This window comes from Silurus meridionalis, chromosome 15 (assembly GCF_014805685.1).
Source record: "Silurus meridionalis isolate SWU-2019-XX chromosome 15, ASM1480568v1, whole genome shotgun sequence".
Taxonomy (NCBI): Eukaryota; Metazoa; Chordata; class Actinopteri; order Siluriformes; family Siluridae; genus Silurus; species Silurus meridionalis.
The window spans coordinates 23840662-23868415 of record NC_060898.1 but is presented as its reverse complement, the minus strand read 5'-3'; the positions used below and the strand labels follow the sequence as shown (position 1 = coordinate 23868415).

General features: G+C 39.6%; 2 protein-coding genes across 2 annotated transcripts; both read right to left on the bottom strand.

Moving 5' to 3' along the window:
- Positions 1-6434: 6434 nt before the first annotated feature.
- plac8l1 (PLAC8 like 1) lies at positions 6435-9126 on the bottom strand. Its single transcript, XM_046868084.1, has 4 exons — positions 9025-9126; positions 8689-8966; positions 7398-7534; positions 6435-6767 (listed from the first exon to the last, which is right to left on the bottom strand). The coding sequence occupies exons 2-4, from the start codon at positions 8921-8923 to the stop codon at positions 6636-6638; spliced, it is 504 nt and encodes a 167-aa protein (XP_046724040.1). The 5' UTR covers positions 8924-8966; positions 9025-9126; the 3' UTR covers positions 6435-6635.
- Positions 9127-9772: 646 nt separating this feature from the next.
- lars1b (leucyl-tRNA synthetase 1b) lies at positions 9773-27497 on the bottom strand. The gene is made up of 32 exons (XM_046868327.1): positions 27353-27497; positions 26592-26707; positions 26230-26317; positions 26044-26124; positions 24595-24735; positions 23920-24081; positions 22689-22801; positions 22547-22610; positions 22389-22456; positions 21706-21931; positions 20814-20901; positions 20253-20329; positions 20100-20153; positions 19763-19903; positions 19451-19528; positions 18852-18937; positions 18423-18488; positions 17688-17770; positions 17100-17238; positions 16789-17001; positions 16586-16643; positions 15934-15997; positions 14983-15166; positions 14760-14850; positions 14448-14588; positions 14094-14234; positions 13694-13804; positions 13417-13527; positions 12205-12309; positions 11925-12020; positions 10823-10955; positions 9773-10468 (listed from the first exon to the last, which is right to left on the bottom strand). The coding sequence occupies exons 1-32, from the start codon at positions 27356-27358 to the stop codon at positions 10263-10265; spliced, it is 3531 nt and encodes a 1176-aa protein (XP_046724283.1). The 5' UTR covers positions 27359-27497; the 3' UTR covers positions 9773-10262.
- Positions 27498-27754: the final 257 nt, after the last annotated feature.

Here is a 27754-nt window from a genome sequence, read left to right as displayed (position 1 = left end):
AGGTGTGAATAGTGGATTGTGATTGGCTGGAAGTTCAGGTGTGAATAGTGGATTGTGATTGGCTGGAGGTTCAGGTGTGATTAGTGCATTGTGATTGGCTGGAGGTTCAGGTGTGAATAGTGGATTGTGATTGGCTGGAAGTTCAGGTGTGAATAGTGGATTGTGATTGGCTGGAAGTTCAGGTGTGTATAGTGGATTGTGATTGGCTGGAGGTTCAGGTGTGAATTGTGGATTGTGATTGGCTGGAAGTTCAGGTGTGTATAGTGGATTGTAATTGGCTGGAGGTTCAGGTGTGAATAGTGGATTGTGATTGGCTGGAAGTTCAGGTGTGAATTGTGGATTGTGATTGGCTGGAAGTTCAGGTGTGTATAGTGGATTGTAATTGGCTGGAGGTTCAGGTGTGTATAGTGGATTGTGATTGGCTGGAGGTTCAGGTGTGAATTGTGGATTGTAATTGGCTGGAGGTTCAGGTGTGTATAGTGGATTGTGATTGGCTGGAGGTTCAGGTGTGAATTGTGGATTGTGATTGGCTGGAAGTTCAGGTGTGTATAGTGGATTGTGATTGGCTGGAGGTTCAGATGTGTATAGTGGATTGTGATTGGCTGGAGGTTCAGATGTGAATAGTGGATTGTGATTGGCTGGAGGTTCAGGTGTGAGTTCAGATTGTTGAACACCGCAGGTAGTTTGTGTTTTTCAGGTGAATCTAAATGAATGTTCTGCTTATAAACACGTGTAACCATAGTAACATCCAGTTCCAGTTCCATCCAGAGTGAGACGGTGATCGTACACGTTTCCTAATGACCTCACTGATCTCCATGGAGGAGTTTTGTGTGTGGTGGAACTTCTATGATGAATACAGGGATTTTCAGAAACGACTCGAGGCAGAAGATGAATTTGAAGAACTGAAGAAAATGTAAAAATAAAAAACAGCAGCAGGAGTTCAGTCCAGCAGCTTCATAATCAGTAGAGGTTTGACACAAATGCATGAGATAAATATAATCTTCTTGCACTACTTTATCTGTGTGTGTGATTCGGAGCAGCAGAACTGTAGATGAACGAGTCGTATATAAAATGTGTAATAAAATGAAGTGTTATTTTGATCCATTCAGTCAGTTTCACTTTGAACTCCTCAATGCTGGAAGTGACCATGATATCAGATGACTTTAATGCTCTTTAACCCCCACATCGTGCACTAACATCCTGTAACACCTCACACCTACACTTGGATCATCACTGACCTATCAGATTGGTCACACTGGAATAAAAACATGAGAAGGTCTCAGTTAAACAGAACCGATCGGCCGAATGCAGCACAAAAATTCCAAACACAGTCATGAAATCCAGGTCTTCCAGAGTTCACTTGAGAGCAGTGGAACTCTGTAGACTTGAATGAACATTGAGGAATGTAATCCTGACACTTTCTGAATCTACTCTGGCAGATCCTCTGACAGCTCAATGATTAGTTGTCATTTCTGACACTAACAGAACACTAACGTATCTGAGATGTGTGACCTGGTGTTAACACACACCACACACACCACACACACACACACACACACACACACACACACACACACACACACACACACACACACACACACCACACACACCACAGCATAGCTCAGCTCACAGTGTGGCACTAGGATCCTGTTTACTTTCGTCTTTTCCTACATTCTTCACATGATGCAGCCACCTGACGTTTCCCTCTTGATGGCTAAGTTGGAGGCGTCGTTATTGAAAAACTAAAGAGAAGCAGCCTGCTGGTGTTCCACCACTGCAGATCTATGAGATAACTGTAATTCAGTATGAAAAAATGCATCAGCCAAATACTGTACATGGTGATTCTCCATAACTACAGCATTTAGATACAGGAATGGATCAGTGACAAGGACAGAAAATCAGATCACAAATCTTGGCTTGCTTTTGTTTTTTTGAGCTCCTACATCTGGACTGGTGTTGGAGAAACATCTCGTCTTCATCTGTAATTACAACAACACAATAAATATCAGGTTCTAGAGAACGAGAGAATAATTTCTTAGCATTTATAGAACATTTCAGGTTCTTTACAGACACATGTCTAAGAGATTCCATCACATGATAAAGTCATGATCAACTTCCAAACTGAAAAGTTAAAAATGATTCGTACTGAACCGTTTCGGTTTGCTGCACACGTGTACTGAATGCAATCCTTGTTTTATGTGCCGAACAGTTGCAATTTTCCCTCAGGAAGGTATTAAGTGGCTGACTGCAAGTTTGTTTAGTCTCCACCTCGCACTTTGAGTGTAGTTTCACTGTTTTATTTAATTATTATTAATATTATTATTATTATTATTATTATTATTATTATAGAAAACATACACAACATTGCCAGTGGTATAAAACAGAAACGAGAGTTAGCGCAGTGTCACTGTGGATACTCACTCCGTACTGTAAATACGATTTGAAGTGCGTTACTTTACACGTGTGAAATCACGGCCACTTTTCTTACGAAGGAGAAAATCCTAAAAACTCTGCATTTCGAGGGAGTGAACGAATGAAGGATGGAAGGAATGAAGACATTGTTAAAATATGCTGAAATAAGTAGAACAGTTAAGTAGATCATCTTTTCAGAAAATGTCAAATTAAATGTAAAACACACACACACACACACACACACACACACACACACTTACACACTTATATACACATATGTATTACCCAAATGGGGACTAACAAATGACTAATTACTTTTTTCTATTTATTTAATTTAATTTAATACAATTAATTTATTCCAATTTAATCAATTACTCAATTTAATCAATATAATAAAAAAGTGTATTGCATTAATTAGATGTATTCTATATTATTTCTAAATATTTAATCATTTATAATATATTATCAAATATAATGTATATATTATTTAACTAAGCAGGTGTTTTATTTAAAATTTTTAATGATGTTAAAAAAATAAAATAAATGAATAAATAAATAAATAAATAAATAAATAATAAACTGCATTAATAAAAAAATGACAAGTAATTTTATGTTTTGCATTTTTTCCCCCATAACCGTGACTTAAAAACGAGGTACATACGGAACAGTGAATTTTGGGCACCGTTACATCAATAGTTAATTATTTTCTATCACTTACAGGAGATCAGACAGGAATCAGTATCTGATCTTTAATATACAGTGCTGGATTGAAGACTGTAATTCCTGTCCTTCTGATTAATTTCAGTCTGCTAAGTTCTATAACATGTCATTAGTCAGAATCAGCACTCGCTTCACTCCTCCGTCTAGACGTTTACTTACCAGAAATGGCAGGACCTTCAGGGGTTAATGCAGCTGAGTCAAATCTCTCGGAGTCATTAATTATGAGTGTGTGTGTGTGTGTGTGTGTCAGTGCTGCTCAGGAGGAAACTGAAATAGCAGCAATCTGCATGGATACAACAACGATAACATCAAAAGAATCCACAAAGACATGCCAATGAAAGTGAAAAGAAAAGTCCAGCGTCTGTATTTGATCAGATTCTCACCTGATTATAATGGAAGATGTTTAATAAGATACTGGAAGCTTTAAAACCTCCACCGTTATCTCCTCCTTCCAGACTTCAGGATGAATGCTAGAATGTTCTAATGCATTTTTTTGTATCTAAAAGGATTGAATCCCAGCTGACCCAGAGTTCACTTTCTGCTCCTGATGATAACATGGTGGTATGTGAAAGGATTTGAATAATATGAATGGCTTTTTTTAATATTACGCTTCGCACGGTGAGCCGTGTTGGGATTAATCAGTGTTGCTGAGAGCTCCAGCAGAGTCAGGGCTCAGAGGGACTGAAGAGATGAACAGAGAAGAAACGGCTGGTTTTTACACATCGTGCTCTGAATTATTCAGAGCTCCTTGTTAACGGGGTGTAAGCGCGGGTTGAGAGTGTCTTCTGGTCTTCTAAACTGCAACACTTTCCTCAACTCTTCTGGTTTACTGCAGCACGCACGTGAGAAGGTTTCACACGACAGAAACATACAGTATATTGATGTTTTAGAGCAGATCCACTCCTGGACTTCTGGATCTGTAATTAAATAACCTCAAACATCAGCTCACAGTGCAGTGGGTTTTAGGAAGATTTGATCATTTTTGTGCTTCTTTTAATTTATTTATTTTTATTATTTTAATTAAATTTATTGCAGATAAAACGTTTAATTAAACCCCTAACTGTAACTCATACCCCTTACTGTACCTGTAACTGTACCTGTAACTCATACCCCTTACTGTACCTGTAACTGTACCTGTCACTGTACCTGTAACTGTACCTGTAACTCATACCCCTTACTGTACCTGTAACTGTACCTGTAACTCATACCCCTTACTGTACCTGTAACTGTACCTGTAACTCATACCCCTTACTGTACCTGTAACTGTACCTGTCACTGTACCTGTAACTGTACCTGTAACTCATACCCCTTACTGTACCTGTAACTGTACCTGTAACTATACACCTTACTGTACCTGTAACTGTACCTGTAACTCATACCCCTTACTGTACCTGTAACTGTACCTGTAACTGTACCTGTAACTCATACCCTCTTACTGTACCTGTAACTGTACCTGTAACTCATACCCCTTACTCCACCTGTAACTGTACCTGTAACTGTACCTGTAACTCATACCCCTTACTCTACCTGTAACTGTACCTGTAACCATACCCCTTACTCTACCTGTCACTGTACCTGTAACCCATACCCCTTACTCTACCTGTAACTGTACCTGTAACCATACCCCTTACTCTACCTGTAACTATACTCATACTCTTCCTGTACCTGTAACTGTAACAGTACCCTAACTGTACCTATAACTGTACGTGTAACAATACCCTTACTGTATCTGTAACTATACTCATACTCTACCTGTACCTGTACCTTTAACTATACCCTTACAGTACCTGTAACTGAACCGGTAACCATACTCTTACTGTATCTGTAACCATTACCTTAACATACCTGTTACTGTAACTGTAACCATACCCTTACTGTACCTGTAACTATACTCATACCCTACCTGTAATTGTACCTGTAGCCATACCCTTAAGTGTAAATATACCTGTAACTGTAATACCTTTATCCAGAGTGACTTACAGCTGAGCAGTTTACAGTCAGGGGCCTCGCTCAAGGGCCCAGCAGTGGTTAATTCCGATTCAAGGTGCAATGCCTTAACCACTGAGCTATGACCTATAACACAACTGCAAATATAACAGTGACATTAAATCTGTAACAGTAATCAAAATCATTCCAGTTACAGCCTGAATGATTGACATTTACAAAATGCAGCACATTTTAAATAAAATCTATTTAAAATAATTAAAAAAAAGTTAATAATTTACATTAAAATTGTTATCTGAGCCTGAGGAATAATGCCATGGATGTGGTACAGTTTCAGTGTGTGTGTGTGTGTGTGTGTGTGTGTGTGTGTGTGTGTGTGTGTGTGTGTGTGTTTCTTCCAGAGTTGCGGTTTGGTGCTGAATCTATTCATTCATAACCTGAAATATAAATAGAAGTTTAGATGTAAGAAGTTATGCAACACGTTCTCATGTCACGCTGAGGGAGAAGCAACATTCCTCTTCCTCCGTTTTACTAAAACAGCAGCCATGAAGACTCTCCACAGCATTTCTTTATCCTGATTACATTCTTCATAACCTTCATCCTTCTCGCTTTCACACACACACAAATCTGTACAATTTCACATTAGAGACTGAACCATTTCCACTTAAAGCTTAAAAACCACACCAGGTTTGAAAGCGAACATGCTGTAGATGGAGATGTGTACATTACTGATCTATACTCAGTGAGGTCTTACTGAAGAAAAGATCTCATCTCTAGAAGAAATGGTGTGCAGGAGGTGAACAGATCAGAGCGATGAGCTTGGATTATTTTGAGTAGATCTAAAATCTGAACTTCCTGAATAAACTGACCAGAGGCTACAGCTTCCTGTACACACCCTAGAGAAAGTGCTCTTTCACACAAAGTGATGAGCTCTGACACATGCAAGTACAGAGTTAAGACCACACACACACACACACACACACACACACACTGTAATTGATTCATTCATGCCTCTTTATCTCTGACAGTTTCTCCATGAAGAACTTCCAAGTTCCTGCTGACTTTCAGGACTTTTCGTATTTCTCTGAAGAATAAATGTGAAATGAGATGTTCAGAAAGAACCAAAAAGCATGTGGTTAGATGTCCACAAACTTTTGGCCAGATAATGAACAGTGTTGCCTGGTGTTTTGTTTGTGTAGCTTACTAGATAATTAATGAATTTATTGATTTTTAAATAAAGAAAAATGATGAATTGCATATAGTGTGTGTGTGTGTGTGTGTGTGTGTGTGTGTGTGTGTGTTTATATCGGATGTGAATCGCACTCGGATCGAGTACAGACATCAGACAAAGAAAAGAGTTCCATGAAACTGTTTATTTGGATGAGACCAGACGATTTCATCTCCATCACACACACTTCCTGCTGAGTCAAGCACCAAGAGGAAACTACAGAGAGTGTAAATCCATACAGAGGCTTCCGTTTTCAAACACACACACACACACACACACACACACACACACACACACACACACACACACACACACACACACGCAGAGTCCCTCAGCAGCTTTCCAGTGAAGTGGTAACTGTGTACGTCTGTCTCTTCAGCCTTCTCTTCATCTCCCGCATCATCTGACACACGGCGAGATGATAGCAGCAGAAAACCGTCACCCAGTCCTCACACATACTGCCCTGCTCTCACACACACACACACACACACACACACACACACACACACACACACACACACACACGCTGTAATACTGTAATGCTCACACACACAATACACACACACACTACACAGATCACACACTCAGAAGAAGAACGTAACACGTCATTATAACACCATTACGTAACAACCTAATTATTAACATTTGATGCAGTTCCTGTGTTTGACCACTAGGTTTAATAATAACTGTATGGAGCTAAATTATGGACAATGGAAACATGAATTAAGTATTAATTAGTTAATTAATGAGTAAATCAATAACTGAGGGTGATGGTGTTTTAGATGAGCTGCTGCTTCTAATAACAACCTACAATTCAACCCCCCTCTAGCATTTCTCTTCATGCTTCATATGACATTTATGACATTTGGCAAATGCTCTAATCCTGAGTGATTACAGTTATCTCAGATATACACCTGAGCAGGTGAGACTTAAGGGCCTTGCTCGAGGGCCCAGCAGAATCCTAGATTTCAACTCACAACCTTCTGATCAGAAGACCAACGTCTTAATCGCTGAACTCCCACATCCGTGTGAGATTTGAACAGATTCCTGTGTGTTCTCTGGGAATAAAACCAGCAGGGTTTTAAACACTTACCCTGATTTTAAAACGCTCTCTGATGGCAACCCGCATGGCCAACGTGGAGGCAGGAAGCAGGGGCAAACACACACACTCTCCAAACTGATGAGCCAAACTCATATCCAGACAACATGGCATAAACACACCAACCGAGCCTACACACACACACACACAGACACAGACACACACACAGACACAGACACACACACACACACACACACACACACACACAGAGATACCTTAAAATTAATTTTCTGTATTTATTTATTTGTCTGTCTCTCCCTCGCTCTCAGTCCATCTAGATTTATCCATCTTTTCTGTTTCTATCTATCTCTCTATCTCTATCTAACTCTCTAACTCTCTATCTATCTATCTATCTATCTATCTATCTATCTATCTATCTATCTATCTATCTATCTATCTATCTATCTATCTAATCTATCTATCTATCCTTAAAAGGATGTTTAAAAGCACAAAACCCAATCTGATGGTCTGGTGTCCACAAACCTTTGGGCAGACAGTGTACAGTGTTCTGCTTTTGTAACTTGATAGATAATTAATTAATTGAATGATTGATTAGTTAAAATGCTGATGAATTGTGTAGTGTGTGTGTGTGTGTGTGTGTGTATACACACAGAATGTGGAACTGTTTGATTCCTGGGGTTTATTCTTTTATACAAAATAATAATTTTTTTTAGATTTTGAAACTCAAATCTCCTGCCAGATCCAGAAACGTTTCAGAAACAGATCACGTGCATGAAGCAGCGCTCACAGAACTCCATTAGGTGAGATGCAGGTGAGCTTCTCCATTTCCTCTTCTGTTTCACAGGCAGCACTTTTCTGGTCCTGGGTTTGACATGTATACTGCCACCTAGTGCTTATTATTAAAAGTGGACAATTGGACAATTAGACACTCAGCAAACATCTCTTTACTGAATATTTAATTGAGTTTACAGAATGAATACATATTGAATATTGTACATATTTTCATATTAATGACCGAATCATTTTAAATGTGTTATATTTAGATTCTGCTTTAATCTCTTTGAGATTTAAATGTCCTTCATTCTTAATAAATGTGTTATAAAGATTTAGTGTCTGGGTTTTGATTAGATTTCTGAACCCTTCAGACACTTCAGAAGCTCTAATACTCTTGTTGTATTTCATGAGGATTCCTGCCAAGCTGAAAGGAGTTACGAGTTCTTCACATGTTCACGTCTCTGTTCTCACGTTCACACTTTCACTGCTTTATTTTTCTGTACGTTTAGAAAGTTAACCCCGTTAGTGCTAGAAGCTCGTTTCCTCTTACAGGTGCTGAGGTCGTTCCACACGTCGAGCAGCCCCGTGCTCCAGTCTCCCCCCGTCTGCGTGATGGTGGTCACTGTGGTGGTCGTCAGGCCGAGCCCAGGCCGAGTCACTACAGGAAGTTCCACCCTCTCAGTCCACGACGTCCATCGCTCAGATCGTGCACCGTGACGTTCCTGACCTCGTTCTCCAATATCCAGTGGTTTGTTCTGGGATTTCAGAAGAGGCTGCTGCTGCATGATTCAAACTAACTCTTCCTCACTCACACACACACACACACACACACACACACACACACACACACACACACACACACACACACACACACACACACACACACCCCAAGAAAACTGGAAGAATAATAACGATCACCCTTTTGAAACAAGAGGTGGTTCCTGATCTGACTGACACATACACACACACACACACACACACACACACACTCTCTCTCTCTCTCTCTCTCTCTCTGTCTAAAAGTTCTTTAGGAGCAGAAGTGTGTTAATACAGATAGCGGTTTGGGCTGCGACACACGAACAACAAGCTGCACTGAAAAGATAAGAACTTCGTACAGCAGCCGTCTGTCTGTCTGTGTAACTCAGTCTCCCTCTGTCTATCTTACTCTGTCTCTCCATCTGTCTGTTTCCCTGTCTATCTTACTCTGTCTCTCCATCTGTCTGTCTCCCTTGGTCTGTTTCTTACTCTCTCTGCCTTACTGTCTCCCTGTCTATCTTACTCTGTCTATCTATCTGTCTTACTCTGTCTGCCTCCGTCTCTCCATCTGTCTGTCTCCCTGTCTGTCTTACTCCAGCTCTCCCTCTCTCTTTCTCTGTCTTTTTCGCCCTCACTCCTTTGCTGACTGTCCCTTAGTCGCTCAGTCCTTCAGTCTGACGGTCCCTCAGTGAGTCTTGTTCTATTTTTTGCTCAATAAAGTAAAAAACAATTGAATGCATTCATTCCTCCTGCAACTACTAAACAACTGATAAAACACAAAGCAGCAATACCCCAACAATCTCACACACACACACACACACACAAACACACACACACACACACAAACAAACACGAAACAGACAATAAACATCACTGTCTTTCTGAGAAACACGAGAGAGAAGTTTATTTGGATTGTTTTCTATTTAAGTAATTTATTACAGAGAAAAAGGTCCAGGGCTCGAGAACATCAGAGAGCCGAGACACGTCTCCGGTTTACAGACAGATCCAGATAAGGAGAAATGTTCAGCTGATACGTCACTGTAGACCTCGAGGACGTCTCATTATTATAAACATGAGCAGGTTAAGTCTATTAAACATCACTGAGCATGAAGGACTTGAACATTCCATCTTTATTCCACCAAAATTCAAAAACAGGAAGAAAGTGAGAAATACTGAAGTATTTCCTACTCTGATTAAGGCTTTTTATGTTTCAGGCTCCTGGTCTCGGTGTAGATCTGATCTCCCCGAATTTATTCAAATCAGTATAAATAGGAAACACTGTATAAACGCGAGTGTGTTGATGCTCTCGAGGACACGGTGAAGTCCATCTGCTCGACACCATCACTCTCTCCCTTCATCCTAAACATCTCAGTCGATCAGATAAATGAGTGTATCTCCCACATCCACCGTGACGCCGTTGTCACTCAGAAGCACCTTCTTTTCCTCCAGTTTGATGTGGAACACACACTTGTCTGAAATGACCAGCTTGCCGTGTTCCTCTTTCCCCAGCACGGGAACTCTCCGAGGGCCGAGCTGAGGGTCTTCAAAACGCATCAGCTTCACTCTGGTAACATCTGAGAGGGGAAACAGGGGATCAGAAGCTTAGAGACAGACACACACACACACACACACACACACACACACACACACACACACACACACACACACACACACAGGAGTACAGTTTCCTGGTAGACCGTCACTTTGTTCACAACAAACAATCTGCTCAGAACCACTTTAACATTTTTCAACACGTGGTTATCTAACACACGTCACCACGTCTCAGTCTCAAAGATCAACAAAGATCTTAAACAGAGATCACAAATGTGGAACATCTCCAGAGTTCATTCTGATTGGTCCACTCTACTACACACATACACACACATGCTAATCAGTGCTGGACAGAGTGGATGAAGGTGACAGTGTACCTTTGATGCCTCTGTTGGATTTGTAGAGTCGGCGAGCGATGCTGTCCCTGGTGTCTCCCTCCTGGATGTCCAACTGAGAGGAGAAAAGGCCGCTGAAGGGCTGAGGGTTCACCATAAACACTGACACACCAGGCTACAGGGAGGGAACAAGTGCGGAAAACAACGTGGTTAATTATTAAAACACAATACATTTCATGACTTCAGCTCAACTCATCTATTATAATAATAATAATATTAATATAATAACATTATATTATATATAATCACTTAATCAGAGACATTTATGCAGAAATACAATACATTTTTAATCGTCATTGTGCCTAATAATTAGAGATAGTTTGGTTGGATCGTACGCGCCGATAATCGATTAATCAACCAATAGTTTTTAAAATTATATAAAAAAAATAAAAAAAAAGATAACACTCCATGTAAAACCTGAACCTTTTACAAAAAAACATACATTATTTCAAAATAAAAAAATAAACAGTACTTAAATGTGAAAATGTGCAAAACGAGATAAATATTTATATATTCATTAATAAATATTAAATAATTGATAAATATAATATCTCTCTCCGTGCTGTGCGCAGTCTCGCGTGTAAAATCAAATCGCACGTCAGTGATTCGCCTCTAGAGGCCGCTCTTGTAATGACAGTGAACCAGAAGCTGGAAAAACTATTGGTATGGATTTTTCCAGCAATCAACTATCAGTGCTGATTAATCGTCAGAAACGATGAATCGACCAACCTCTATCTAATACATAATTACGAGAGGTCCGAGTACCAAACCAAAGGCAAACATGATACAAAACTTGGTACAGTGTTCGTAGCCCTTACCCAAGCATACAGCATGAGCCTTAAACTGCCTAATGGTGGCGCTCTAGCACAAGCATTGACACTATTGCTCATATCTCAGGAACCTGAAATCCTATTTAAATCCACCTTATTTCTCGGATGAAACTGATCGAGGTGCCAAACATGAAATAATCTAACAGAGATTCTGTTTTTTTTTCTATTCACTTCCTGGTTGTAACCCCCATAAATTAAAGTTCATGACTATGTGTTTTCTTTGTGCCATATTCTGGTGAATTGATGTGCATTACCTCTGATCTGAACACAGTGAAGGGTTTTCCTGGACAGCAGTCCTCCTTCACTTTATCGTCTCCTTCTGAGGCGAACAGGACGTCGATCTGATCCAGCTACACACAGAATCAGAAAACAAATGACTGAACAGGTGATCTGCGTATGAGGCGTATTACAGGATGAACAGATCGTCCATAACGGGTTCGGCGCTGCAGTAAGAGCGAGAGGAACTAGAGATAAGAGGTTTAAGAATAACAGGGGAAATGTTCAGATTTTCTGCACAGCTGCTCGGCTTCTGACCTCCAGGGAGTTAGTGAGATAAACAATGTTCTCCAGTAGGACTGCTCGCTCATCAAACTCCAGCTCTAGATCCAGCACCCTCGGCCCCTTCTTCTCCAGGTTGTCCTGCACACACACACACACACACACACACACACACACACACACACACACACACACACACACACACATTCATCAGCCGTTTCTCAACACAATACTCTATTTGTACAGTTGTGTAGCTATAAAGTAGTATAAACTAATGTATAAAATTAGTGCCTGTAAGTTTGTTGCTTATAATTGTGACTTCATTAAGAAGAACCCTTGAGAGGAACCAGGCTCACAAGGGAACCTCACCCTCAGCCCCCGAATGTCCATCATTACAGTTCCATCAGTGTTGAGGTGATGTTCAGTGATGGACACTCATATGCAGAACTGTTCATGCAAACTATAATTAATTAATTAATTGATTAATTGATTAATTGGCTGATTAATCAGTCCAATTTAGGGACATTATCCCTATTCATAAAAAAACCCTAATCTCGAGATACAAAAATCACACGTATACACTGAGCAGTACATTTCAGCTGCATTTCTAATTCCATGTAAGGAATAAACCATGTAATGGTTTCAGCGTTATTGGAAAACCATCAACAACGAAATGAATACAGTGTGACACAGCGACTACCATCCTGAAGATGATTATTTTCCCCCAAGCATTTTGTTTCTCTAAAAATGCTAATTTCAGGATTTGTAATTTATTAATGAACATGTTTAAACCTGTCCCCGCCCCAATTTCCTGTTTATGCTGATGTTATAGCAGCTATAAACGCTCGCTCCATCACCAGGTAAATACCAGGTAACAGAAGGTAATAAAACCATAACGCAGAGAAAACAATGTCAAATGTTTGTCCTGAAAATTAAAAAATAAATAAATAAATAAAAAACCTCTGACACTGTTTACTCCTTCCATTACTGTTAAACTAACATCTCTGTGATCCTGCTGATCAAAACGTTCTTTTTTATTATTAATAATATTTAATATCCATATGCACACAACCGAGCAGTTGCTATAGAAACGATATCGTAACACCGTAACTTGCAGAAAATTACCCAAAATATTTCGACCAATCAGAATCCAGCATGTAATAGAATAAATGAATAACATAAAAGTGTCTCCTTTAATACTTTGGATTATTATATTTTCGATTAATTTTCCGTTTCGCACATCAGTACCTTGATCATGGCCACAAACGGCATGACGCGCTTCATGTACTTCTTCAGCTCCGGCATGGATCCCAGCTCCAGCGCAATAACCTTATTATCAGGAAGAGCTCCATTGTTGTTCTGAGAAACGAAAAGAAAGAAATATTGCAGTGTTACGTAACGTGTTTGTGAACGGAGGACAGAAAACGTCCTGGGCTCTCAGGAAAAGGTGTGTTTTCCACGATTAAGTTTGAACGTAAGATCTTTCAGGTGCTCATCAGCTATAGAACAGATTTATCAGTTTTACCTTGTAGTGTTTGGCCAGGAGAGAGAGGGCGCTGTGCTGCCAGGGGGGATAACTCTTCGCCACGTACACGGTGCAGTGAGAGGGCTTCACCGGGGGTTTGTTGTCTCCTTTCTAAAAAAAATAAGCCAGTTCCGTGAAGATCTGCTTTCCATGGGTTGGAAGATGTGGAAGATCTCCTGCTATAGAGCTCAGTACCTGACTCTACTAACACCCTTGTAGCTGAATGAGTCTCCACAAAATCTGATGGAACATCTTCCCAGAATAGTGGAGCTCATTCACAGCACATGGGAGACTCAACGTGGAATGAGATGTTTAGAAAGATTCACACAGCAATCTGATGGTCAGGTGTCCACAAACTAATGATCATCTATATACACCCCTCACCCCAAACTACACACACCTTGTTCTTAGAAGGCTGCATGTAGGCTTTGAGACGGAGCCGCAGGTCGTGGGCCGTCTCCATCAGGTACTGTGAGGACCGGATCAGAACCTCGTTGACTGGACCAGCCGCAGGCCAGCGAGCCTTCATCAGTGAATCAGTCTGGAAAGAAAAGAACAGCACAAAGAGGGGAAATAAAAGGAGGATCAGATTTTGTAAGCGTGCCTGGCACATCTCGGGCGTAGTTCAGACGATGCAGACTGATCTGAGACAGCTGGGATGATCTTCTGGTTTAAATCATGACAATTACATGGCAAAAAAAAAATAAAATGCTGAAAAGTTTAACTTTTTAAGGCTAAGCGTAGTGTTGCTCACCTTTCCGAGCAGTGCCCAGGTGTACTCACACAGGTGAGGGCAGATAGGAGCCAGGAGCAGGGTCTGATTCTCTATGAACTGGAACACCAGATCTCTGTGCATTCCCTCGATGGCCAGTTCACGATATTTATCCTTCGCTGCCTGGGAGGAGAACATCACACAAGGAACGTGAGGAGAACAGTAGCTTTGGTCTCTTTATACACGTATTTCAATAACAGATCATTAATCAGAAGCAGGAATGAACAGTGTGTGTGTGTGTGTGTGTGTGTGTGTGTGTGTGTGTGTGTGTGTGTGGGTGTGTGTGTGTGTTACTTGGAACTCAAAGAATCCTGTCTTTAGTGCCTCCTTGTACATCATTCTCTCATAATGCTGCTCGGTTCTGATGATCCCAGAGTTAATTTCACTGTAAACACGAAACAAAAAAATCTTAGGATTTAGATCTGATTTACATGTCATGAGGAATTTAATAAATAAATTATTAAAAATAAAATTTAGATCCCTGAAAAATGTGATAATTATGTGATGTGATCATTACCTGGCGAACACGCGATCGTTAAACGTATCCGCAGGTCCGGTTCTCAGATTGTTCTGGTTGGAGATGATCTCTTTGACCCATTCCACCCAGGTGTAGAGACGCAGGATGCCAGCGTCTGCCATGGTCTCTACGAAGTTTGCGTCTTCTACTGTGTCTCCGGCATCGGCGAGAGCCAAGCGCATACCTGAGAGACGATTATAAAAAAAAAATTATAAATACAGACAACTATAAAAAAAACATCAAAATAGTGATAAACGATTCATTTTAAAACTTTGTGTCATTTTTTTAAATAACTATTTATGATCTTAAATGTTAAATCCAGTGGTGTTTTTTTCAGATCATGTCCTGTAATGGTGATGCAGCTGCATTGGTTTGTATTAATAATATTTTCTACATTACAGTTATTAACATGGAGAAGGATTATTCAGGACAGAGAACATTTAGTATACTCTGTGTAAAAAAAAACTAAAATTTATAAAAAAGCATAAAGCAGATCTTCATGGAGCTGGATTTGCACAGGAACATGGTCATGCTGAAACAGGTTTTGAGTCTCCTAGTTCAAGTGAAGGCAAAATTTCATGCTCCTTCATCCTAAGACGTCCGATACAATTGTGGGGGAAGAAGCACATGTGTGGAAAAATCAGGTGTCCCAATACTTTTGCCCATACTGTGCATTTTCCATAATTAACACACACACACACACACACACACACACACACACACGTGCTGAAATGAGGAACTGACAGACGTCTGTACTTTTCTCCAGATGGACTGATTTCAACACTCACTCCTTTGGGAAAACGTCGTCTGTTCAGTCTGCTTCCAAAAATGAACAAAAGAATTTCAAAATAAAGCCTTCCTTCTGTCTTTCAGAAAAGCCAGAGAGACAAAGAGAAAACAAGGCCATCATGAAGACCCCTGAAGCTGTGGATGATGTTTCAGAGTACTTACCATCTGCAGAGAACTTGTCGATGGCCTGGCTCAGGGTCAGGAAGTTTCCTGTGGACTTGGACATCTAAAAAAAAAAAATAATAATAAAAAAAATAAAAAAAAGAAGAAATAAATAAAATAAAAACAGATCAGTCAAATATATAATTAATAAAAGAATTACACTTTGGAATAAAAATGTAGGAGTTTACACTTTCTGATTTCTCAGTAAAGTGACGTGTGTTTTTCTTTTTTTTTTTTCTTAAGAAGAGGAAAAGAGAGCTAGAGAATGAGAGCAATAAAAGGAAAAGAGGGAGAGAGGGAGAGCAAGTACTAGAGACTAGAAAGGAGCAAGAGAGATAAAGAAGGAGAGAGAGCTGGAAGAGTGATGAAAGAGAGATGGGAGATTGAGAGAGAGAGAGAGAGAGAGAGAGGGAAAGGGGGGGAGAAAGAGAGAGAGCGAGAGATAGAGTGAGAGAGTGGAATAACCCACAAAGGCGTATTTCAGGGGGATTCTTCTGTAATAATTACTTCTCCACATATCATATTAATACTGATCATGATTCCCTTCAGGTGCAGCCTCATATCATATCAATGCTCTGCGTGGTCTTACACATACACAGAACAATTCAGTATGATTAAACACTCCATAATTAGGGTGGAGATAAAAACCCACCTTCTCAGAATTTAACAGGAGGTGTCCGTTGGCCCGAACGGCTCTGGGCCACTTCCCACTGCAGAAATAAAACATTCTCCATCAAAACCTTTAAGCAGCTCAGAAACGTTCAGAGATCAAACTGAAACTGGATAAAAAATCATCATCATCATCATCATCATCCATAACCTGGATCCAGATGTTCTAAATAAATCGGTACACACCTATCTTCAGGCCACATGGCCACGTGGTTGTACAGGTAGTAGGACAGATGGTTTGGCACCAGGTCTTTCCCGGAGACACGAGCATCCACGGGGTACCAGTACTCGAACTCTCTCCTCAGCCTCTGCAGATGCTCCTTAGGGATGTTTGTCTTGGGAAAGGGAGCTGTTTTGAAGAAGATGAAGTCCCACACCTCTCTGGTCATCTGCTCCGGTCTGGAAAATGATACACATGTTTAATTGTGAAGATCTTTAATATAAATAATCTAGTGATGCTTCAGTGTTGTATCTTGAACTTGCAGTACTAAGAGTACCTGATTCCCAAAGGTGAAGCTCCCAGTCCGTTGAGAACTCCTCCCTGCAGTAAGTGGGCTACAGTGTAGTAAGCCATGTAGATGGTGGAGTCTGATAGAGACTCGATAAGCCACTGTTCGTCCCACGGCAGACGTGTACCTACAGGAGGAGAAAACAAACAAACAAACATAAAGGAATCAATACCTGACTGAAGAAGAGCTGCAGGTGATCCACAGGATGAGGAGCTACAAGGGTGTTAGTAAAGTCAGGTACTGATGTAGGTGAGGTGTGCAGTCTGTGTTCACATTCATTTATATTCAAAACGGTTTAGAGCTCTATAGCAGGAGATCTTCCACTTCCGTTTGGGAAAGAACCACATACGTCTGGAAAAATCTGGTGTCCCAATACTTTTGGCCAAATTGTGAATCATTTGCTTTCAAGCGATATTGTGTTCATGACTGCTGCTGTTTTTATCTACACAACATCCTTTTGTCCTAATAGACGTGTGTGTGTGTGTGTGTGTGTGTGTGTGTGTGTGTGTGTGTGTGTGTGAGAGAGTATAAGATTAAACCTAGCTGTAAGTGAACATGTAGAGAATCATTCTTTACCTAAACCATATGTTCTGGAGCAGGCGTGTTCCTGAAGCCATGCTAGTGTTGCCTCGAAGTTCTTCCTCGTCTCATCACAGAATCTGCAAATTTCATACAGAACAGTAAGTGTGTGTGTGTGTGTGTGTGTGTGTGTGTGTGTGTGTGTGTGTGTGTGTGTGTGTGTGTGTATATTAATATTAATGTTTATATGTAAAAAAAAATCCACATTTAAAAATCCTGATGAGCATCAATTCTTTTTTCTAATAATCTTAAAAATTATAAATTTGAAATAAAGCACTTTGCAGAATGCAGAGAAAAAAAAATCATGTCTTACACAAAACTCAGCTTTTGAAAATAAATAAATAATTCACCCCGGTTTCCATACAAATCTACATTGCAAATATAAATAAAGAAATAACATTAATAATATTTAAAATATTACTTAAACTTTAAATATTTAAATTTTATAAACATTTATTTTATTAAATATATTTTCCACAAAATACAGGAACAGATCAAAATTTTTTTTTTTTTACTGATCTGTTATTGTATCAAATTGTCTCAAATAAACTTTTTTTTTTTATATTATAACATCAATATACCCTAAGGGCAATGAGACTGATTATATAATCAATATGTACGTATGTATATACAATATTTATTAAGCCAGAATCTTAGAGAGAGAGAGAGAGAGAGAGAGAGAGAGAGAGAGAGAGAGAGAGAGAGAGAGAGAGAAAGAAAGAAAGAACTCACGTCTCCAGAGACTCCAGAACAGTAACAGCTTGCTGCTTCCACTCCTTGTTTCCATAATCGAGATACCTGTCATAGATAAATCAACAAAAAGTAAGGGGGCAGGAAAAGAAAAATGAATTAATTAATTTAAAAAAAGATGGAAAGAGAGGTGAAATGACTGTGAAAAACGTCTAAAGTGGTTCGATGGCGTAGAGTAAAATCTCGGGCTTGTGTAATTAATTGTAGAAGAGAGAAAGAGGATTAACGGCAACATGGTGTTTTATCTCGTTAATCCCGCTCCTCTTTCATCCTGAGAACGGGTCATTAATCACGACTGTTTTTCACCAGTAATGTGAATCCGAGTCTTTTCCAATATTCCACGAGTCTGTTAGCGAAACAGGAGTTTCATTCCTCCGACAAAACAGACGTCTGTGTTTAAAATCCACTCACCACTGATCACACAGAGCCACCACGCACTCGTCTGCCGAGCGAGAGATCACTTGCTTTTCAGGCTCCATGTAAATCAACGCCTCGCCCTGAAGACCGAATAAAAAAACGTGTTTACTGCAACAAACTGATGTAAAGAAAAAGACCCGAGTTTTACACCAGAAAAGAAAACTGTGTACTGTGTTTACACTACACGTGCTGTTTATTTACTCATTCCAGCGGTGTTTCTCCAATAAAAACATCTGCTTCAGTTACAGCTGAGCTTCTTTTATTAACAGTACAGTGGCACAGAGACAGACTTTACTAACACCCTTGTAGCTGAAAATATCTCCACAAAATCTTAAAATGTGAATCTTTAATAATAATAATAATAATAATAATAATACTTTATTAAAATAACGTCTACCTCTGACTCTCAGTCCTTCCCCTGATTACTCATTTTGTTCTCCAGCACTCAGTGCACTTTACCTTTTATGGAGTTTTGTGGGCGTGGCCTAATACAATTATCAGGAAAGCGCGTTGAAATTTACAGTGATCAAATGAACACGATTACGAAGAAAACAGTCAGTGTTTCTGAGCAAAAAAACCACAAACATACAAACCTTGTCCACCATCATCTTCTGAATCGGTTTCTTCACATCCTGAACCTTCTGCCCCTTAAAACCATCAACCAGCATAACCTGGATAAAAATAAATAAATAAGTAAGTAAGTAGATAAGTAGACGGATAGACAGACAGACAGACAGACAGGCAGACAGACAGACAGACAGGCAGACAGGCAGACAGATAGATAGAATAAGGTGGATGGATGGATGGATGGATGGATGGATGGGTAGGTAAATACATAACAGTCGAGACAACCCAACCCCCCCCTAGATTTGCCGTATATCCACCCAAAAATGCTGAAGTCTCACCCCTTCATAGAAGCCTTTGAGGTAGACTCTCTCTTTGGCCTCAGCGAGCTTCTCTCTATCATTCTGGCTTTGGATCTTCAGCTCATCGCACACCAGAGGAGCTGAAAGGTTTCCATAACCTGGGATCTCAATGATGGGAACCTTGAAAAAAAAAAAAGAATTGTGTTTGTTTTCTTTCTGCAGTTACACAAACAAACAAAAAAGGTTCTGAATGGTTTTGGATGGTCAGGCTGATGACCAGAAATACAATAATGAAAGAGAAGAGGAACAAATCTCTTCCAAGCGAACGAGGGAAATAAAACAGCTTAAGTGAAGATAAACACATGAAGCTGCTCACCGGTTCAAAAGGCAGCACCATGTGATCTTCGATCCCGTACTTCTCCCTCAGAGCCTGGAGAATAAACAATCAGCAACCGTGTTGATCTTAAACAACCTTCTGCATACAACTAAATCAAATCCTCAACAATTAAATAAATATAGAAATAATCACCGCTTTCTTTTTGAGGTCTCTGAGCGCAGCGATGTCGTCAGGAGCATCCGAGGGCACGCTCGTCACTACTCCTGTTCCTACGCTCAAAAACACATGACGTCAGGAACCTCCTGCTCCTCTACTGATTACTTTCAGGAGACCTGCTCCAACTTCATCCTGAGCTACACATACACTTTTTACAGTCTGACACGGTCCTGTCTCCCTCTGAATCAGCTGCTGTGATTTATACACAAGTCGTTTTTTTCCATTTAGAGTTGCATTAGTGTGTGATCACCTGGGCTCGACCTGTACGTCATCAGAACAAATCACAGCAGCGATGATCAGGAATAAATAAACGCTGATTATATTATCCATGTAGCGGTCGAAATATAAACTCAAAACAAAACAACTGCCATAGATCCGTTGCGAATTCTTTATTATTATGTTAAATATAGATATCGTGTTTTTGAGAATCGATACAGTATCGGCAAACAAAATATCGCGATACTCATGTGTATCGATATTTTCTTACACCTCTATTATAAACCGTTTAAGGATAACGTAAACCGGACGAATGCAGACCTTTATCCTCCTTGATGGTAAGCATCGGCAGGGCATAGATGGTCTTGTAGGTAGTCAATGGAGCGTTCAGGGCGCAGCCGAGAATGTCCTGGAAAAACAGAAAGTAGAAAACAGAAGGTAGAACGTTTTACTAACAGCCCACTCACCAGTACATCCACCAGCATCAAACTGTGTAATAAATAGTGGAAGGTGGGAGTTTAGTGGTTTAGGCTCTGGGTTACTGATCAGAAGGTCATGGGTTCAAGCCCCAGTATTACCAAACTGCATCGTTCCATGAGATTTTATGATTTTAAATGTATTTATTTTGCTTCCTGATGCTGGATTAGTTTATTATTTAGTTCTGCACCATACAGATAAATGAGCATTACTTTTTAAAAGATAAATCGGCTATTAAAAGAGCATTATTACTATCATAATGACATTTTTCCATATTCATTGCCATTTCAAATAAAAACATTTACCTACTTATGCATATGCATGTGGTTGCTGGCTGAAGCTGACAAATAATTAGCGCCTCTAGAGGCCAATCTTGAAATGACAGTGGACTGGAAGCCAGAACAACTATAGGTGCAGATTTATGCTGATTGTCGATAGTTCCAGCGATTAACGTTTATCAATGTATTACAATACAGATGTTTTTTTCTTTGGTTTGTTTGCAGGAATGTCCTGTTCAAAGCTGGTTATTGGTGCTACTTGATAGAATAGAGAATATGTAATAATAACAGTAAAAAAAAAGGAAGGCTCAGAAAACACTGTGCAGAATTTGGTGTATTGCCCCTGAGCTACAGGGCAGTTGTACTGCTTTATGTAATTCCTTACATGCTTCAGACACTTTTTCCTTTCAGATACCCAAGATAGCGTGTGTAGATTGTGTGTGTGTGTGTGTAGAAACCTGTCCGAGCAGTTGCATGACTACAGGCACCACTCCGTTCTTCTTCGTGAAGCCCTGGTAGGCCATGTTCCTGGCAGCTCTCTGCGTGCTGATGAACACATCTCCGCTCACAGTCTCGAACGCCACGTACTTCATATCAGGTCTGATCCAGCAGTTCGTCTGCCCAAACATGGTCTCCGGCCTCAGTGTGGCTGCCACCAGGAACACCTTCTTCCCTTTCAGAGTGCTGGAGCAGAAATCAAATCAAACAATGTACATTTTTAAGGAGAATAGGTGAGGAGGCAGTCAGCATTAAAAATTCACCCCAAAGGTGTTCAACATCTCTATAGCAGGAGATCTTCCACTCCTAACCAAATGAAAAGCAGATGTTCATGAAGCTGGCTTTGTGCACAGGATCGTAGTGATGCTGGAACAGATTCGGGTCTTTTAGTTCAAGTGAAGGGAAAATCTCATGCTCATGTACAATTGAGTGCCTCCAACACATGTGCGTGGAAAAGGCGGGTGTCCAAATACTTTTGGTCTATATATTGGGCCCAAAATCATGACGTTTAAGACAATTTCTAAAATCTTTGTAAAGGAGGATAAATAAACATTTTAAAATAGTCCAACATCAGAAGGTGGAAGACGAGTTAAGAACTTTGAGGAAATTTAAAGTAGTCATATGGTGGCTTTTGTTTTTTTACCTCAGTTTTGCAGGATAAGGTTCCACCATCTTCATTTTAATAAGCGTGTACTCCTGAGGTCCGACCCCCTGGAATAATAATAATAATAATAATAAATATCAATCCCCTAAAATATAATGTTGATTGAAAATGATTGAGTTGAGTTGACGTGTCCCCACTTCTCCAGTCTGTCTGTCGTGGTCCATACACGGCTGTCCGTCCTTCGGAGAGTAAATCGTGTACCTGGGAAATCAGAAATTATGTTTATTTTGCATTTCATTCATATCAACATTTGAACAGGATGAAAAACAGAAGGTGTACCTCTTCCCAAACTTGATCTTCTTCCTGTCTCTCAGAGTCAAAAACTGCCAGCGGACAAAGGAGTCGTAGAAAGGGTTAACGTCGGTGGTGATGAAGGAGCGACGCCAGTCCACCTAAAACACACCACAGTCCATCTTTGATCTCCTCTCAGCTTATAGCTATTTATAACAGCGCTCCTGATGGTGCTGTATACAGGGCAGAGAGATACCACTGGAAACATCACCTAAGGGTTTCTATTACATCTGATAGAGCCGGGCGATATATCGATATGGAATAAATATCGTGATAAAAATTCTAGGATACTTTTCTCCAGGATACCATAGATATGGTGTTGTGTATTTATGTTGCTGTGATCTCCGCTCCTCTGATTCTGGTGTTTTCCTTTTTCCCTCCTACACGTTTACGCTCTCTGGGTGATCAGGCTTTTTCCTCACACGCACCAAAACTGGGGAATTCGCTCCCCATTGAGATTCGACCAGCCGAGTCTTTTAGTGTTTTTATATCTGCTCTCAAAACTCACTTTTTCAGGACAGTTTTTATGTGATCATAATTTTTGTGACGTATTCTGTGATGTTTATTTACTTATTTAAATTTTCTGATTAGTTTTTTCTTATTATTATTACTATAATTTTTTTTTTCATTCCTTTTTCTATGCATTGAAAACACTTTAATAAGTTATTATTATTATTATTATTGTGATATTTGTGTCATGTTGCCAGGACCTTAAAACATGATATCAGAAACTGTGAGGATGTTTTTTTAAAGAAGGTGTTAAATAATATATTAATAAGGATGTGTTAATTACTAAAACTATTTTTTTTAAATAATATAAAATATATAATGCAAATATTTTAAATGTTTACATTTCATATATATATATAAATATATTTAATTTTGAAGATCATACACACAATTTAAACATCAATCAAAAGCTAAATGTCCATAATATAAAAAACCATCATATATATATATATATATATATATATGTGAGGCGTGGCTGAGTGCAGGTTTGTAAACAAGGGGCGGAGCCACAGTAAAGGTGTGGTAAGGATCACAGACCTGTATGTGATTTCATTAACAAATGTTCTCTGCTGCAGTGAACGAAGAGAAAAGAATAAAAAGCTGTGAGAAAACAGCCTCGTTGGAGAGACAATGAGCTGAGTGTGTGTTTTATTATGGATGGATGGATGGATGGATGGACGGATGGATATATTAGCTCCAGGTCTACTACCTTCACACCCATCTTTTTCAGATCTTCCACTGCCAGTGGAGGAAAATAATCGAGCCAGTGCTCAGCGTTAGAGAACTTCACGATCTCCTCGTCCTTCAGGCCCAGAGACTTCATGATGTCCCACTGGAACTTGGAGGATCCGGCTTTAGCAGCTGCTTTGCTCTGAGTAGAGAAAACGCAGACCAAACTCTGTATTCATAAATCATCATAATGACAACTTTCATATTTTCACAAAATTAATAATAATCATTAATAGTTTTATATTATAAAGGAACCGTAACATAACATCAGAGTCAGGAGATCAGGATTCCAGTTTCTTTGTAATACAAATTGTATATAAACACTGATTTTTTTTATTTATTTTTTGTACCACTGACAGACTGCAGTAAAAGTCACATTTATTTAGCAGACTGTAATTATATAAATGAGCAAAATAAATCATCATACTGCTGTTTATTTATTGTAATAGTGTTAATAAAGAAATGTGTTAATCACCAGCTGTAATTCTCATTTAATACATGAACTGCTTTTATTAAACATTTATATTGTTTTCAGCAGCTTTAAATTTTTGTAAGAATTTTTGTAAAGACGAATAGAAAGATAGAAATCATTTCACTTGTTTTTAAATCTAAAAGAGTGACAGGGGAAGAGAAAAAGAAAATTCAGCATCAGTACCTTCTTCCCCTTCGCCTTGTCTTTGATGATGATCTCGTCCGAGGTCTTCGGCTTCTCTTCTGCTTCCTCCTCATCTTCATCAGGAAACTGGGGTGGATTTCCATAGAGCTCCATCTCTCGCTTTAATTTGTCTGCACAGGCCTACACACACACACACACACACACACACACACACACACACACACACACACACACACAGAGAGAAATATACCAGCTGCAGGTATAGAAAATTCAATATTCACTGATCTGCGAAAATCATCCACACTGTGGAATATTAGATATGATCCAGGTGTGAGGTGTTCCAGGATGTTAGTGCAGATGTGAAGGTGAAGACGGTCTGGAGGTGAGGTGGAGATCATTATAATGGTGTACTGTCTCACACCAAGCTGTGGATTATCACCTGATATCATGGTCACTTCCAGCATTGAGAAGTTCAAGCTGTTATTGATGTTTGCAGAGTGAAACTGACTGAATGGATCAAAATAACACTTTTATTACACGTTTTATATACGACTCGTTCATCTACAGTTCTGCTGCTCCGAATCACACACACAGATAAAGTAGTGCCAGAAGATTATATTTATTTACAGGAGTAAAATGTACTGAAGCTGTTGGACTGAACTCCTGCTGATGCTGTTTTTCATTCTGTTTCTATGAACTTTTTCTTCTTTAGTTCTTCAAATTCATCTTCTGCCTTGAAAATCCCCGTATTCATCATAGAAGTTCCACCACACTCAAAACTCCTCCATGGAGATCAGTGAGGTCATTAGGAAACGTGTACAATCACCATCTCACTCTGGATGGAACTGGATGTTACTATGGTTACACGTGTTTATAAGCAGAACATTCATTTACATTCAACTGAAAACACAAACTAACTGAACCTCCAGCCAATCACAATCCACTATTCACACCTGAACCTCCAGCCAATCACAATCCACTATTCACACCTGAACCTCCAGCCAATCACAATCCACTATTCACACCTGAACCTCCAGCCAATCACAATCCACTATTCACACCTGAACTTCCAGCCAATCACAATCCACTATTCACACCTGAACCTCCAGCCAATCACAATCCACTATTCACACCTGAACCTCCAGCCAATCACAATCCACTATTCACACCTGAACCTCCAGCCAATCACAATCCACTATTCACACCTGAACTTCCAGCCAATCACAATCCACTATTCACACCTGAACTTCCAGCCAATCACAATCCACTATTCACAGCTAAACTTCCAGCCAATCACAATCCACTATTCACACCTGAACCTCCAGCCAATCACAATCCACTATTCACACCTGAACCTCCAGCCAATCACAATCCACTATTCACACCTGAACCTCCAGCCAATCACAATCCACTATTCACACCTGAACCTCCAGCCAATCACAATGAAGTATATATATAAGTATATATTGTGTATTGTGGTTGACTTACTTTAATAGGCATTCCAGTGCAGTGTAATCCGAAGGGGAAAAGACACTGGAGTCCTTTTAAGCGCTGAAAACCCACTGCAAACTACAGAAGATTACATCATCATCATCATCATCATCATCACTTGAGATAAACACACACTCTGATGTATCAGAAATAATCAGATACGATATGAGCAGATGAACGAACCTCACACTTGGAGAGACAGAACGTGTGACCGAGGTGCAGTTTCCCGTTCATGTACGGATACGGAAAGGTCACCATGTACTTGTTCTTACTGCAAAAAAAACAGTGGATATTAAAAGATCAGGAGAGTTCACACGATACGCTCAAAAGTTTGTGCACACCATATTGTGCACATGTTCTTGTTTTTGAACATCTTATTCCAGACAGATTTATTCTTCTCCATTTAACAAGAACCTCCTCTTTGTGCCTTCAGTCTTCTGCCTTTTCACTCGATTTTGGGGCATTTTGTTGGTGCACAAACTATTTCATTTATTTATTTATTTTTAAACATCTTCTGATGACGCAGTGTCTCAACACAAACTCACGTTTTAACCTCCACCCCTGGTGCGTCGATCTCGAAAGTTTTCTCCTCCTCCCATTTCTTCTGGATCTCCGTCTCGATCTTCCTCAGGAAGTCGAGCTTCGCAGTTCCTTTTCGTTCCTTAAGAGAACAAACCAACATTATCTGATTTGTCAGCAAAGAATGCACAATTTAGTGACAGTATTACTGTATTATCATTTGATAAGACAAGAAGACCTGATTAATTGGCTGAAACCTAGATATATATTATATTGTTATATCATGATAAGTGATGCAAAACTAATATATCGTTGTACCTATAAATCGTGTATCGTGATATTTCATGTCAAATCGCTGTGCTGTTAAAAATCTACAGCTGTTACTGCTCCTCTCTTATTATACATTACATCCGGGGAGTTTACCTGACAATAACTTTATATCCATAAAATCATAGAATAAATTATTATTATTATTATTATTATTTTAAATATATATAATGAGCACATGATATAAAATATAAACTGATGGCTGAGAGTATTCTGGGCTCAATCCCAAACGCCTGACTGGTTGATACCATAGCACACTACTTTCGAAGAAAGTTCTTTACGTAATGTACACTATCTAGTGCACTATCTAGGGAGCGGATAGCCGTTTGGAACGCTGCACATTAGCAACGCACGGTTTCGCATGCTAACGGCTTCTTCCTTTTACACGAGTACACGGATTTTTTTAATAATAAAATATTGCTGCGGAACTTAACGGGAAGAAGTTTAGCGGCACTCGTACCGTCATTCCTGTTCAAGTCAAGGCAACTTTAATGGCGCTGAAAGAAGACAGAAGAGACACGCGCCGGTTCTTCAGCACTTTTCTGACGACAAGAGCGGCGACGGAGCAGATCAGCGCGCCGAGCATTCTGGGAAATGTAGTGTATTTTTGGCCTCACAGCTAGTCAACCATTATTAGCTAATTGTCGCCGTGTTATTTTCCCCTAGTAGATGTGAATCTAAAATTATCTAAATATTTTCATTATATAAATACATAATACACAGTGTGTGTAAAACGTGTGATGACTGATTCTGATTATTAAATAAAAAAGCTAACAGCTGCCAAATGAAAATAATCACAACGCCAACAAATGGTTTGTTTTACAGTTTATAATTGTATTTAATTTGTATTCACAGTCACGTT

Coding starts and splice junctions, on each gene's coding strand:
- plac8l1 (XM_046868084.1), bottom strand. CDS start 8,923: ATGCAGCAGCAGCCTCTTCTGAAATCCCAGAACAAACCACTGGATATT. Junction 7,535..8,688: donor GTGGAACGACCTCAGCACCT/GTAAGAGGAAAC, acceptor GTGTGTGTGTAG/GCTCGGTTGGTGTGTTTATG. Junction 6,768..7,397: donor GAGAGCGTTTTAAAATCAGG/GTAAGTGTTTAA, acceptor GTGTGAGAGCAG/GGCAGTATGTGTGAGGACTG.
- lars1b (XM_046868327.1), bottom strand. Junction 20,154..20,252: donor GAGACCTCAAAAAGAAAGCG/GTGATTATTTCT, acceptor TTTATTCTCCAG/GCTCTGAGGGAGAAGTACGG. Junction 12,021..12,204: donor ATCTCACTAACTCCCTGGAG/GTCAGAAGCCGA, acceptor TTCTGTGTGTAG/CTGGATCAGATCGACGTCCT.